Raw genomic sequence first — 14,313 nt, 5'->3', positions numbered from 1 at the left:
CAAGTGTTAAATATTAAATAAAGTTTAATATTAAATGCAAAGAAATTTACCTTGCTATCCAAGTCAACACGCAAGTTTGGCAGTGATAAAATACATCTCTTAGGAAAACAATAGGATAGGTTTGTCTCTACTTCTTTGGACTTTCCAAATCCCACATGAAAGAACTGCAAATTTGGAGGGTTTTTCAATTTTCCTGTTAGAAATGTAGATTCTGTTGTATTTATACAATTAAATGGCTACACACTGTGCACTATAAAGTCTGTTCAACCGTATTACCATTCATTCACAAATAAAACGTGCTTGCTGCCTTTGAGCTAAAATGTTCCTTCTATACTTCTACTATTCTTTTTCAGAATATTTTATTGTTAACAGCATACATATTCTGCACATTTTTAAACTTACAACCAAATGCGATTGTTGAAGTAAACAGACTTCTTTTTACATTAAAGTATTTAATTAGTGAAACAATCATTATCAATGTAACAAACTGAAAAATACAGCAACTTGATACAAGACTGAGGTAACAAAATACTTTGCCAAAAACCTAGATTCCAACGTCAGGGTTATTATGGGTGAGACAGTTCACAAGAATTGTAGAAAGAATCCTTACACAAATGGCATGCAGTGGACTGCTGGAAAATACAGCCAAAGATAGTGCAACAGTTTTCACACAAAACAAACCAAAATGTTGAAATTGGTTTACATTATAATGTGACAAATAATTCGCAATTTGAAAACTGCTTTCTTTGCCTCATTTTAGCGCTATTTGGAAAAACATGCATTTTGGCACTGAATTACATCAAAACTGCACATTAATAAATTAATAATATTGCCTACATACATTTTATATCTTCACAATTCTGAAAATAGTAATTCTGAGATAATGTTTATTTCTACACAACTATTGCAGTTATTCTCTTTGATGGATGAAAACTTGCACGGTTTTGTGTATTTTTGTGAAAATGCTGTATTAATCAGTACTGATACACAATAGGTTGTATTTCAATAGCAGCTTTCAATTCACATTTAAAGTACCAGATGACAGCAAACGGTACCAAATGACAGCATAAAACCTCAAATCAGGAGCTACAAACTGTTTAATATTTAAACTCATTTAAAATTGGTTTAAGATACTTGAATAATATTCTTACACTGCCATCATTCTGAATTTTTTACATTGTGCAGCAATTTCACAATTTTGCTATATTGAAAAGATGTTTTCCTGACTATTGTGTAAAACTATTATTTGCTATGTTCATCTTTCTTCTATATAATGTTTTTTATAGTCAAGTGATAGTAGTGTGAGGGAATTCCAAGTTACTTTTGACATATTTCCAAATTCCAAGGTTTTGAGTAGATTTGAGTTTGAGTATTGAGTAGAATTGAAGGGTTTAATTTCTCCACAGATTCATCTTCTGTCAGTGACAAATGACTGGGTATAAGAATCACTCATAAACACTGCCTTTCATTCATGCCACACTGTTTTGGGGCCCATCGTGGTTTCTGGAAAAGATGCTTCCTTTCTAGTTGGGAATCAGCTTTACAAGCAAGTGAAAATGGATCCTTTGTAACTTCTCCAACAGGCTCTGTGGCTTGTAATTTTGAATAAAAGTGTATTTTTGAAGGCTAGCATGCTCTACCTCTTGTACATACAATAACATATATAACACTTCAGAGACCCTTAAATTCTAAAAGCCATTAAATTCTGAGTGTGTACAGGCTCATTCTATTGCTACTGTATCAGTCAGCAGTTACTGTTCTTTCCAAGGGAGACTTGTTAAACATAATTGAAAGTTGTTACAACTTCCATTAGTTTATGTCAATTGCAATATGCTGGAAAAAATGTCACGAGTCCTCATTGGTGTTCATTTCCACTACATCAGATTAGAAGTGAGTAGGTATTTACACGCTTCTAATATGTGTACATTTCATGCCAATAAGTGTTCCATTTTAAATTTAGCTTGTATTTAAGACAGATCAGGTTATTCCCTTTTAAGGGGATAGGGCTACTAATGAAGTAACTTTAAAAAAGCCTCTTGACTTGAACAGTTCTGTTTTGGCTGGCGTGTCATCATTTTGGTCACCGTCCTGCACATGGTTCAAACCCTATGAATGCTAATAACACGCATAGTCATAGATGGCACATTCATTAAAATGGCAGTCCACATATCAATGAGATTATTCATGAAGATGCAACTATTAAGTAATCACAAAAGTCCACTGGTGCAGAATAATTCAGATTATATCATATTCTAACAGTCTGAAGTAATTTACTGGTGACAGGATTCTACCACGTTCAAAAGCTTCTACGCTGTTTTTAATGGCATTGGATGCTCTGCCCTCGCAAATACTGATGTTTTTCCTAGTTCTAAGTTGTCTTCATTTAGCAAAAAAGGAGAAAAAAGGTATAAATATATTTTGCATTACAACTCTTTTCACACAACTCCTGAGCTATCAAAGAAACTTTGTCAACTTTACATACACTTTGACATGTGCCAGGATCTAAATGCAGTTGTCGTCAGGAACTCATTTTCTTGAAAAGCTGGTTATGTATTAGGTTTCATTCTCAGGATTGTAAGATGAACACTTAAAATAACACAAAATTTACAGCTGACCTACATTTAACAATACAGGTGTTTTGTTGTTGTTAGAGAAGTTTCAAAATCAAAATCTAGAAAATCATGCAAGTCCACAGGATAAATACTCCTACTGCCAGGGAGCTTGTTCTAATGTAGGCTCTGTTCAACTAAACTGACTACCATTTTTTTCACAGTTTGTAAGCTAGAGGTTGGCTTGCAAATTTCTCCTCTATGCAATCTTAGGAAACCCAGAAGAGGTTTTCCAGTGATTGATGAAGTCTGAATACTGATGTCTTATGGCAAAAGAGTTTCAAACTGAAAAAGTGCTGAACTTAGCATGGGAACAGAAACAAACTCTGACCACAGGAGTGCTAGGGCACAGCAAGGATACAGCTATGGATGTAGGGAGAGTTCTTTCAGAGGAGAAGTATCAGTTACATTCTTGGGGGTTTTTTTGCTCTCTGGACGGGTGTGGAGGCTTCTTTGCACTTGCTCCACTGTCAGATAGTCTTGCCTAGCTTTCATTGCCATCATGATTTCATAATAGCAGTACCATGTGCCAGTACTATATGTCATGAAGGTGCATCATGTACTAGAACTGAGTGGAGCTGAGTCATCCACAGAAAGACAGAACTGAAAAAATGATACGGAATCATTCTGAGAAGCCAGGCTCAGCCTGATTACCTGCTTCCCTGTACCAAGGGATTTAAGATGAACAACATTCAGACTGAAGAAGAAAACAAACTTGTAAGCAACTATGCCACTAGTAAGGGAATGAAAGATGACCTTTAGCACAACATAAATTTAAACAGCCTTAAATCCATTGTCAGGGCATTCCTGAGTAACATAACTGAATGAAAGAAAACCAACTGTCCTGTGCCAAAATACATTTTTTCCCAAATAGCTCAAATGTGAACAGCAGAATTGTCCAGAGATTTGATACAAAATCTGAGGCAGCCACACTGCCAAGCAACTCAGTGCACTTAAGATTATAAAAATGTTGTTCCACAATTTTCTATTCTAATTGACACTTTGCAGCAAGTTAACACTGTCAATCATTCTGTGCATTAGAAAGAACTGAAACCCAACATGGGCCAAATATTCTTCAGTCACACAAAGCAGCTTAACAATAAAAAGAACTGTTTAAAAAAGAATAGGCAGAAGATAAGATGCTAGGTTTGTGGTCAAACATCAGTTCATGGCAGTCTCTGACCACAAAAAGTTGAGGGCTCTACAATCCTGCAGGAGACAGGATTAATCTTCTGTCCATCGAACTTGTCTGCTTTCACTCAGTGCATGAGACTATATCTGGTCCTAAGGACAACATTCACTTTCTGCTTTTAAAAGCTGTGTCAGAATCACTTTCAAGTTACATAGGAAAGTGCTGAAATATTTGTGGCTGGCTCATGTCACAAAAACCATTCTCCTCTTCCTCCTTAGAGAACAATAGACTGTTTCTTCAGTTTGGCACTTGAAGTCGCACCAGGTAGGAGAGCAAATTATTCAAATGACATTAGATTAGCAGGTACCTGGAAGAGAACGTAAATTATTCAGCAGCATAACGCTCCTGAGCCTATTATGGCATTGGGAAACCGCGAGCTTACAAAACACAGTGGGCTAATCATTTATTATCCAATGTGAAAAGTGTAATCAGTCCCAAACAGGCCCAAAAGAGGGCTAACCCCATAACTGAAAGGAAAGATAAAGACTCAAATGATTTTTCTATTCATGGACCAAATCCAGCCAAAGTAGTCTAAGAATTCATCAGTATGCATGGGGGGGGGGGGTGTGGGTGTGTAAAGAAGATTCTCAAACTGCATCCTGTTTTAGGTCCTATATGGATCAGCATCCTTTTAATATAACCTTTGGAAATCCTTTTAAGAATGAACATTTTCCTTAAGAGAAGAATGAAGCTGCTATATAAAGGACAAACATAGCATTTTATAGGACACGCTCTTCAATGGCACTTATAGACTCAGTCACTGGAGTAAATGCTAGCATGTTTGCTTGCTTTGTCCATGAGAAAGCCCCTTCTGAAGTCGAGATGGGGTTACCTCACTTGAAGCAGTGAGTGTAGAGGTTATATGCTGTTAAGGTAACCAAACCTACAGCTAGACCTGCACAAATCCTGATTTGGTGGGAATTCTGGTTTTTTATTTAAATAATTTTTATTCCTCCTATTGAAAAATTGGATCGATGTACAAAATGAGGAAATATGTCTGTCCCCACAGGACGGTGTGTGTGCACACAGATTGAAAAGCGTTATCTTTTCTAGTAAGGATTTTCTGGAAAATATGAAAAAGTGGGTAGAAATAAGTTTCACAACCTTACCTGAGGCTTGTTGCTTTTGCATGCATCATCCAAATGCTTATGCCATAATATTGCATGAAACCTTGAAGCAGTCTGGAACTTGTAAACATTGCCTACAAAAATAAGAAAATCAAAGTCTCTGAATTTGCAGACACACATGTAGTTTCAAGGGATTCTAATTTCTGTGCAGAAGCCAAATCCTGAAGTAAACTGTTAAATTAATTTGCACCTCAAATGCTCAAACAGGACATTGTTCACATAATAGAGATCATGTGAGGCACGTTATCCAACAATTCTTGGGTGAAGGGAGTATGAGAACATATGTGGCCTGCAAAGCTAAAAGGAGTGTATAGGCAGAAAGGCCAAATTACAGCCACAGAAAAGACCACTTAGGTCACACCTAATTTACTCCCGGCTTTCCTCTCATTAAGACTGTTGCGGTTACTGCCAAACTTCTTATGAATGTTTTTGATATTTGTGAACTCAGTTTTCTTCCATGTCCTATTGCGAGTTTCCTCTATGCCTCGTTATTTTGTAAATTGTTTCTTGCATTCAAGTACTTTGTGCATTTTAGTCAACACCCAAGAGATGCACTTCACACAGTGGATGCAAATCCATGTCCAGCACCAAAATAGAAAACATGAAAAGTGAAGGAAGCCTCAAAAATATTTATGTAACCACTCAAAGTGCAAAATAACTCCAGGAGCTTTCTGCTCTTTTGAAGTTTTTGAAGTTTAATCCAGGCAGAAGAGTTATGGCACTTCAAAATTAATTATTAAAAAGTAATTAATAATCACTTTAAAGGCTTTTTTTGGTAAATCATTTCATGTTTGAAGAATTTTCATAATATTTTAATTGGCCTCAGTGTAAGTCAAGATTTTAAGAAAACTATTCAGAAACTGGGAGATGAGGGTATGCGGGCACATGGACATGCAGCGATGTCATATTGGTTGGGCAATTTCTGCAAAACTTACAGTAACTGTCAAGATAGAGCAATACCTCTGTAGGCACCATAGAAGCACCACAGCATATTGTAGAAATATGTTAAATTTAATTTGTACCCTCCCTTGAAAATTCTATATTGAAAATCTCCCTCTTCAGTCTTTTAAATGAGTGCCACTGCAAGTTCTGTAATCTACAAACTCATTAATGGAGACTAATTTACTTCCTGTCACAGAAATATAATGCAGACAACGTCTACCTTTGTCAGGGTTATTTAGCTGGAAAATATCAGGATGCTCAGGGTCGTCAGGCAGTGCCACCATCCAGCCCACAATGGAGACTTTTTTACCAGGTGTAGATTTATACTGGAAGAGACAGACAAGTCAGTCACAGCTGAGACTGTGCTAAGATTAACTTTTGACTGTAAAAGTGTGCAGACATATGGCTTAGCCTGGAACAGCACATACACTTCAAACACCCTTCCAGATCTGCTTATGAATATGCAATTTTTGTTTTCAGAACAGATTTAAAGCTTACATGTTTTCTTTCAGTGCCTCTTAAAGATTTTGCTCCAAAGTACAGAAGAGTTGATCCTGAAAGCATAACCCAGTATCTAGTCCATGAGGAGAGCTGAATCAGAAAGGAAAAAAATTAGGAAAAACTCTGCATATCTTCAACATTTCAAAAATCTATTCATAAGCAAGTCCAAGTGCTACCAAAGTTAATTTCAGAAGCAAGGAATGGAGAGCTAGGTAAAGACTGTCTCCTGGTGTAAATCAGCCCAGCTACCTAAATTTGGATGAATGGCAGTGAATACCGTCCGTCTTACTTGGGTGTCTCATAAAAATATCAGGACTGATTGCTTCACAGCAAAATAGTGTGCTGCCTTCTACTGGACAGATCTTAGTCTTCTGCATTTGATCAATAAAATTTATTGAGATGCCATCTCTGCAATTCTTCAAATGTTTTAGCACTGAGCAGTCGGATTGCACATAAAAAATACCAACGAACTCCACAGAAAACAAAAAATTACCAAATGCGTAGGACCAGAACCATGTGAAACCTGTGAATTTAGGTTAAGTATGAATTACCATGATTTCAGTGCTATGGATGGACGCCCTGCAGCCTTCCCATTTCACCACGACACTAAATTTCTGCTCTCACAGAAATGTGTGCTGATTTATAGAGCTGCTTACTCTTGCTCTGCTGTCACAACCTAGAGACGTTATTTGCAAATGCAGGGAGAAGCAAAACTGCTGTAGATCAAATGACATACAAAGGTTACAACCTTCTTATAACCCAGTCAAAACTTTCAATAGAAAATGATTTTACAATTGATAATAACAAGGAACATTGTTTTGTGCGGTACCAAGCTGCAGGTTTAATCTAATCCTGGAAATTAAAACAGCCACTACTGAATTAGAATCACAGGAAGAATTCAAATTAGAATCACTTACAGTAGGTTTCTTGCCTTCTTTGAGCAATGTTTTTCTTCTTAATGGCCCTTCCATGGTAATGACTCCTGTGGAACTACCTAACGTGCAGCTGCAGGCCCCTGTTGGGCTGGAGAGACAAAACATTGCCATATGTATTTCAGCAGACAAATAAGGACAAGAAGCAAGCAATAAAATTTAGTTCTAAATGTATTACCTTACATATATTGTATTATCTGACGCTTGACTCTACAATATCTATTTTCCAGACCTAGATATCAAATAGGAACCAGGATCTTTGAAAAATAGCAAATCAACAAAAGGTTCTATTCTGGGGGCTGGAACATGAAAAAATAAAACAAAACAGAATAAATATTGAGGCCCAAAGTCAAAGGGAAAACAGGCAATTTTCTGTTTTATTCTGGTAAATTACAGAAATTATCTGGATTTCTGGAAACTTATGGCATAAAATTTTGGCAGTAAGAGCTCCCACAAATGTAATTTTATCTTAAAATAAACTTCAGCTATCACAAAAGAATGTAGGAAATTACCTTGGCTAATTGGGAAAAAGTTGGGAAAACTATATAACTATGCCAAATAATTTATTGTACAGTGATGAAAATATTTTTTCCTTTCCCAGGACGAACATAGAGCTTCCCACATACAACAGTGAAAAAGTGCTACAACTGATAGAACCCAAGTACAGGCTAAGTTAGAAGTGTAAACAGCCATTAAGAACATAACAACCAAAGACTGATTGGTAGGTAATGAACTGTTAGAATTATCTGCTGCTAACCTCTCTTCATTGCCATGTGATCACAGCCCTGATATTCTTATAAATATAAGGGCCAATGAAGTTTACTAGAGCCAGCTAAATCATGTCTAATAATGAATACAAGGAAAAGGACATGTGTATGATCTACTATTCAGTTGTGAAAGGAACACTATTCTGCCTAGGAACAAGTATGACTCTGTCATATAAACACACGCTAGTGAAATTGATATACACAGCAACACCACCTAGGCAAGAACAGCACTTCAAACTGGCAGGTGCATCTTCTCCGATTAAATGGGATTGCCTTGTCTGTGCTAATGTGTATTCTTGCCAATTCTAGTTTTCTTATGGAAGCAGTAGAAGATTCCAGAAAATGAAGAATAAATGCAAGCTTTAGAATTACTTGACAGTGGATAAACCTAAGAAATGTATTTTAGGGAATAATTCTTCTTTGTGGATTTAATAGGCTTTTCACATTTTTATTTTCTTATATATTTCTAGCTTGTACACATTTTTGAAACAAATCTACCATGGACATGTTAAGAGAGTATTTTCCAGAAGCAGGTATAATAGCTGAAATATTGTTCCAAAATGTATTCCTTTACTTATTTACGGTGTATGCATTTTTATTCCTGTCTAACTTCTTCTAACTTGTGCTGCTATCATATGTTACTAGCTCAAGTAAAATGGCTATACTTATATTTACACATTATATCAACATTTCTATAATGGCTGAAGCAAACTAGTTTATACAATATAAAAAGTGACTAGACTTAAACTCCAACTAAATCTCAGTATTTGCAGAATACTGTTTCAGGGCCCTATTTTCTTTACTGTTCATACATACTACTTCTCTTCTTACTACCACAGAATTTATCAAGTCCAGGTCAGGTATGGATGCAATGACTGACTTTTATCCCCCTAACTATATACAGTTTTCCAAGTCACCTCTCTTTGGGCTGTGAATGGATTACCTGTTTCTGAAAAGTCCATGTCTTAGTGACTAGCAATATTGGGAGTGTCTGCTACATGTGACACTGTAGATGTTCCCTTTCTTACTCGGGGTCCAAGATAATACCTCTTTATTGTTCAAAATCAACACATCATACTATAGCTGTCTGACACAAACAGATGTTATGGGTAGGTCAGGAAATAAATTGTGAGAATGCGTCAGGAAGGTATCCTTCTAACATCATTATTTGTCACAGAAGGCAAAGATGGCCTTCATGACAAACCTGCTTCTGTAATGTCATAAAACCCAAAGTAAACACTAGTTCTCTGCAATATGGAAGCCAGATACAATTAGTTAAATCAATAGCTAAACTGAATTTCATCTGAATGTGCCATACCCCTGCTTTAGCATTAATAGGAATTTTTACAAGCAGGAGGGGAAGACTCCCATGAGTTGATATGGTCATACAAGGATACTTTGGGACAAAAAATACGTTATGCTAGGAAAGTGTAAAGACCCAAATGAAAGTTTAGCACTATACACTAAGCAAGGTAGACCCTGAACTGTACCTGTAGACACAGCTTCGACTCCTAGGAGAATTCCGGATCGGTACCCTCCAGTTAGGCCCCAGCGTGGCATATAAACGACCCCTGTTTGTGAATGCAAATATCTGATGAGGGAAATTCTAGTCTGAGACTTCAACAGTTAGGGTTTGGTAAACATGACAGAGATAGCTCCCAATCTTTTCAAGTCCATGGGATGAAAAACACAGTAACTTTAGAGTGCTTTATTTCAAAAAGTTTGCCATTTTTTCCTAACTAATCAATAACATGATAAAAGTAACTATTGATTTAGGGCTTACCTAGGTTAGGGATCATTTGTGAATTTCGTAGCTAAGTCTGTAGAGTGCTCAGTGAGTGGACATGAAGACTAACTCACCTTTCAAGCCCTGACGGCAGCTCCTCACTAAATTCTGAGCTTTCACTGCTATCTAGAAAAAGAGTAGTACAGAGAAGGAGTAAGAAAACCACCCAAGGGAAAATACAAAGCCAAGGTATGTGGATCACCAGAATAATCTTTATATAGTACCATAGAAATTGCTTACTCAAATCATGTTTCTTTAGAGTTCATGGTAAAATCTAGAATTGGAAGAGGCTTACATGAGCCTTCCCATTTATAGTATCTCACTGATGAATGAGTTCATTGTTACTGCTGTGTTTAAATACGAGACATCTACATGTTACTTTAATTTTCATTATGCTGCTTTTCCTTCAAAAGCTGAGCACTTCAGGAACACAAAATCCAGTTACTTTGTAAGACAGTATTTCTACCACAACATCTCTAAGTCAATTAAAGTTATTAGACATGATATCATTGTTTGTTTTCAAAAAGCAAGCACACCTGTAACAGAGGATATGCCAACTGTATGCTGCTGCTAGGAGCCATAACACATCAGTATGATGGTAGTCACAGTGATAGTCCCTATTTCTCCTCCAAGCCCATGACCGATTTGTTCCTCCTTCCCTAGCACAGCTGTTTAGCTCACAGTTTTAATTTGCCCAAGACTGATCTTCTAATGCTCAGTATAACAGTAAGCTGTGCCTGTATTTTCAGAAGTTCAAAGATCATCTCAATGTTGAACTCTTCTTGGTCAAGTAACCTGCTATTCTTCATAGTCTATTTCCTATTCTAGAAATAGCCTGAGTCACTTAAAAGATCGCTTTCTCTTGCTTAGAACACAGATTCTCAATCACTTTGTTTTTATGATAATAATTATTTTATTAATTATAATACCATAATGTAATGGTCATCGTTCTCTTTCACAAGTTCATTTTATGTTTCTTTTGAAGTCTCAGAGAGCACAGTTAAACTATTCTCCCATGTTCCAAAATAGTTTGTTAAAATTAACATTTTCTTTGTGAAAAGATAACTTTCAAAATATATATCCACTTTTCAGTAACACTTTTTTTTTTCTCCTGGTGAAAGCTGACAAACACTCTGTATCATATATAGAGCATATACAAAGAGAATCTTCCTTCGTGCTGCTTTTACCAAAACGACCAGTAGGTAACTGAGGAAAGCTGAGATGAAGTTGACTAGGTAGCTGAGTAGCAGTTCTGATCTACTTCCTTCCATGAAAGGGACCAGTCTTTGCACAGGAGCTAACGATCTTCCTAATTCCCTGCTTCTGGATACATCTGTGAGTTTCCCGAGCACCGGGACAGAAAAGCAGGAATGTCAGTTCCCCCCACAGACACTACCTATGGAAAGGCCATTGGTGAAAAGTGAGTTCAGTGGGTGGCTGCGGGCCGGGCTGTGGGACTCCAGGACGCTGTCATCCAGGAGGTGGCGCGGCTTCTCCGTCGGGAAGGTGGCGCTTTTGCTCTCCACTACACTGAACTGACACATCATGCTGGAAAATTGGAAAGAGAGAAATGCAAATCCCCTCTGACATCATCGAATAGCAACCCTTGGCTCCTGATATTTCCACTCAGACTTTGCCTTATCAACAGGTTATTAAGTAGCAGGCAATTAAGCGGTACTACTCACACCTTCCCTCTGCTGTACACATGCTCCTTGACTACCAAAACAAGTTTCAGATTTTAGTGGTCTTTGTAAGTAACAATTATTAAATTTCTGCAGATGGGAAGTTTTAAGTTATTGACTCCTCTCTGTACGAAACCTGAACACCCTGGGTGGAGGCAAAGGTGGAAAACCAAGAAAAAGCAGACCCCAGCTAAACCACTGTTTAGTGGTCCTGCACTAAGCTGAACACATCAACAGCCTAACACATCACAACAACCTTGGATAAGTCACATGAACTTCTTTTTCCCTAACCCGTTAATTGTGAAATTTGGTAGACGCTGAAACCTTAACTGGGGAGCAGATGTTCTCACTTAGCTGGGTAAATGGTAGAGAAAAATGTTTCTAATCCATATTACCCAGGTAAAACAGTGCAAAAGGTCACAACTTTCCTGAATGATAAGGTGTGCCAAGCAGCTAGTAAGTTTCCTTAGAGGTATTAGCAACGTGTTTAAAAAACAAAAGAAAAAAAAAAAATCAGTTACACACACCGGGAGTCCACAGACCGAAGTGGATACACAGCTTTCAAGTACTGCCAACGTCTGGCACTAGCAGAGAATAAAGTCAGCAAAAATAACAAAGTGTCAAGAGAAAAACTAGAGAATACACAGTAAAACCTGAAGCACTCGCAATACAAGAAATGGAAAGGATAAATACCACAGTGCTCTCAAATACCAGAGTGTTCTGCAGCTATCTTAAACCTTTGTGATGTATGAAACTGCCTGAGTGTGAGACAGCCCGGAGTACCCACTTGTTTCCCAGGCTGTGACTCTTCCTGTGCCTTGGTACAGGAGGTGTAGGTAGATTTGCTGCTACTGAGGCATCAGGACACGTGGGTCTCCTGCTGAATTTCATAATTGCTGACACGTCAGATGGACCTAAAAGACAGAGATCATTCAACATTGAACTGATGCAAAACCCAGAAATTTCACGGGCTGGTGTGTTTAGCTGCTGACTAAAATTAATTGTTACAGCTAACGAAAAGGCACCATTTCTGATAGAACTGTTTCTTGCGCATTAGGGTTACACCATCCATTTCTGTTATGAATTCATCTCTATATTCTTGAACTGTCTGGAAGTAATTTTTAAAACAACTTTGCACATACTTTTAACAATGAACTCCTACAAAAAGTCTTGGCACCCTTACAACAGCTGGATGTGCCAAAGTGTAATATGCAGAGCCATGAAGTCGGTTTGTACTTCGGGTGTGAGCAGGAATGCTCACACATGTTTTGAATTTTGTTCACAACTCCATGTTGTGAATAAACTGTAAACAATCTGCTCATAGTGACTCACAGCTTGAGCATGTAAGAGAAAGCAGGGGCTTTTCATGTATCTAATGGCCAAACAGATGCATTGCTTCTCAATCATGTATGAGCTCTAGAGATGTCTCACTGCAATTATTCTTCCTCTCATTTTACAGATTTTATGAGGCCTCACAGAAAACACGGACAAGCTGTTCTTGTTCCAGTTCCTTGATGCTGTTCACAAAAGGCTGGCAGTGAACTTTGCAATACAGTGGAGAACAACATGGCCTATCATCATCCTCAGTGAATGCAAGGCTATTCTTGGCTTCACAATAAACAGTTGAGATTTCACTTTTAAACATTTAGTTGTGGCACTGGGGCTTGTGACAGAAGTGGGAATAGTGGTGATGAAAGTAGCCGTCTGCCCTGTATCTATCTCCAGACTTGGTACAGCTCAGGTAGCAGTGAAACAGACTTCCCCCTACATTACAGCAACCGCTTCTTGGAGGCTCCAGCTACCTTAGCTTAGTCAGCTTCTGGCCTCTAACCTAAAACCACCTGTTAAGAGATCGACAGAGATAGAAACTTTGTGATGTGAAAAAACACATACAACTATCATCAGAATCCTTACAAAAGTGTCTGGCCTCAAATTAGTGATAAACAGAAATAGAAAAAGCACCCAAAACCCCAACATTCCAGAGCAGTTTGACAACACGATGTGAAGGTACACTCATAACAGAAATGGTTCTGAAAGGGTGGTTGATCACTGGAACAGGGTCCCCAGGGAAGTGGTCATGGCACCAAGCCTGTCAGAGTACAAGGAGAGTCTGGACAATGCTCTTAGTAATATAATTTACTTTCAGGGAGTCCTGCGAATAGCAGGGAGTTGGACTTGATGATCCCTATGGGTCCCTTCCAACTTGAGACATTCTATGATCCTATCTGTTACATAGGCTCCATCTCTCTGTTATATATACTCCATCTCTCTCCAAGCACAGAAGTTTCTCATCAATTTCTTCTGCCTTGAACTGAGGATTCATGGGACACAAGAAGAAACAAGAGAACCAGTAATGAGTTTGTCCTAGTAAGAGGCGAAAAATAATACAAATAGATGCAAGATGCTTTACTCTCCATACCCACTCTGCAATATATAAATATAGGAATTAATTCCAAATTACTTGTACTTTTATTTCCCCATAGCCTAGACTCAGGAATTTCACTATGAATTGGGTCATTACTGTGAAGAATTGCAAAGGTTTTTCCCTAGCAGTAAGGGGAAAAAAATCTCATCCACACAGTGTTCTGCACATTTGAGCAAACCGTTCATTGTGCTCTTTAATTAACAATGAAAGAAGCCTCAAGACAAGCAGAAAGAGGACACTGCTTCTAGCAACAGAGAAAGGGGAAACGAGTTCATTAGAGGAACATTCAGTAATATCATTCATCAGATCATCAATTTAGTGGGAGAACAAAAAGAGAAAACAGTTTGTAA

The 14,313-nt window shown here is 37.8% G+C and overlaps 1 protein-coding gene across 1 annotated transcript in view; it reads right to left on the bottom strand.

Annotated features, from left to right (window-relative positions):
* Positions 1-500: 500 nt before the first annotated feature.
* The window catches only part of RALGPS1 (Ral GEF with PH domain and SH3 binding motif 1), a 120,273-nt gene continuing 106,460 nt past the window's right edge, over positions 501-14,313 (bottom strand). Inside the window, exons 12-20 of the mRNA XM_059828971.1 lie at positions 12,326-12,452; positions 11,253-11,404; positions 9,931-9,982; positions 9,561-9,641; positions 7,289-7,394; positions 6,369-6,461; positions 6,091-6,196; positions 4,911-5,002; positions 501-4,108 (exon numbers count right to left, since the gene is read on the bottom strand). Of these exons, the coding sequence (XP_059684954.1) occupies positions 4,079-4,108; positions 4,911-5,002; positions 6,091-6,196; positions 6,369-6,461; positions 7,289-7,394; positions 9,561-9,641; positions 9,931-9,982; positions 11,253-11,404; positions 12,326-12,452 (839 nt within the window). The 3' untranslated portion in view covers positions 501-4,078. The remainder of the gene's footprint in view (positions 4,109-4,910; positions 5,003-6,090; positions 6,197-6,368; positions 6,462-7,288; positions 7,395-9,560; positions 9,642-9,930; positions 9,983-11,252; positions 11,405-12,325; positions 12,453-14,313) is intronic.

Source organism: Gavia stellata, chromosome 24, assembly GCF_030936135.1.
Source record: "Gavia stellata isolate bGavSte3 chromosome 24, bGavSte3.hap2, whole genome shotgun sequence".
Classification (NCBI taxonomy): Eukaryota; Metazoa; Chordata; class Aves; order Gaviiformes; family Gaviidae; genus Gavia; species Gavia stellata.
Note: the sequence above shows the minus strand (reverse complement) of the source record. Positions and strands in the feature narration are given on the sequence as shown.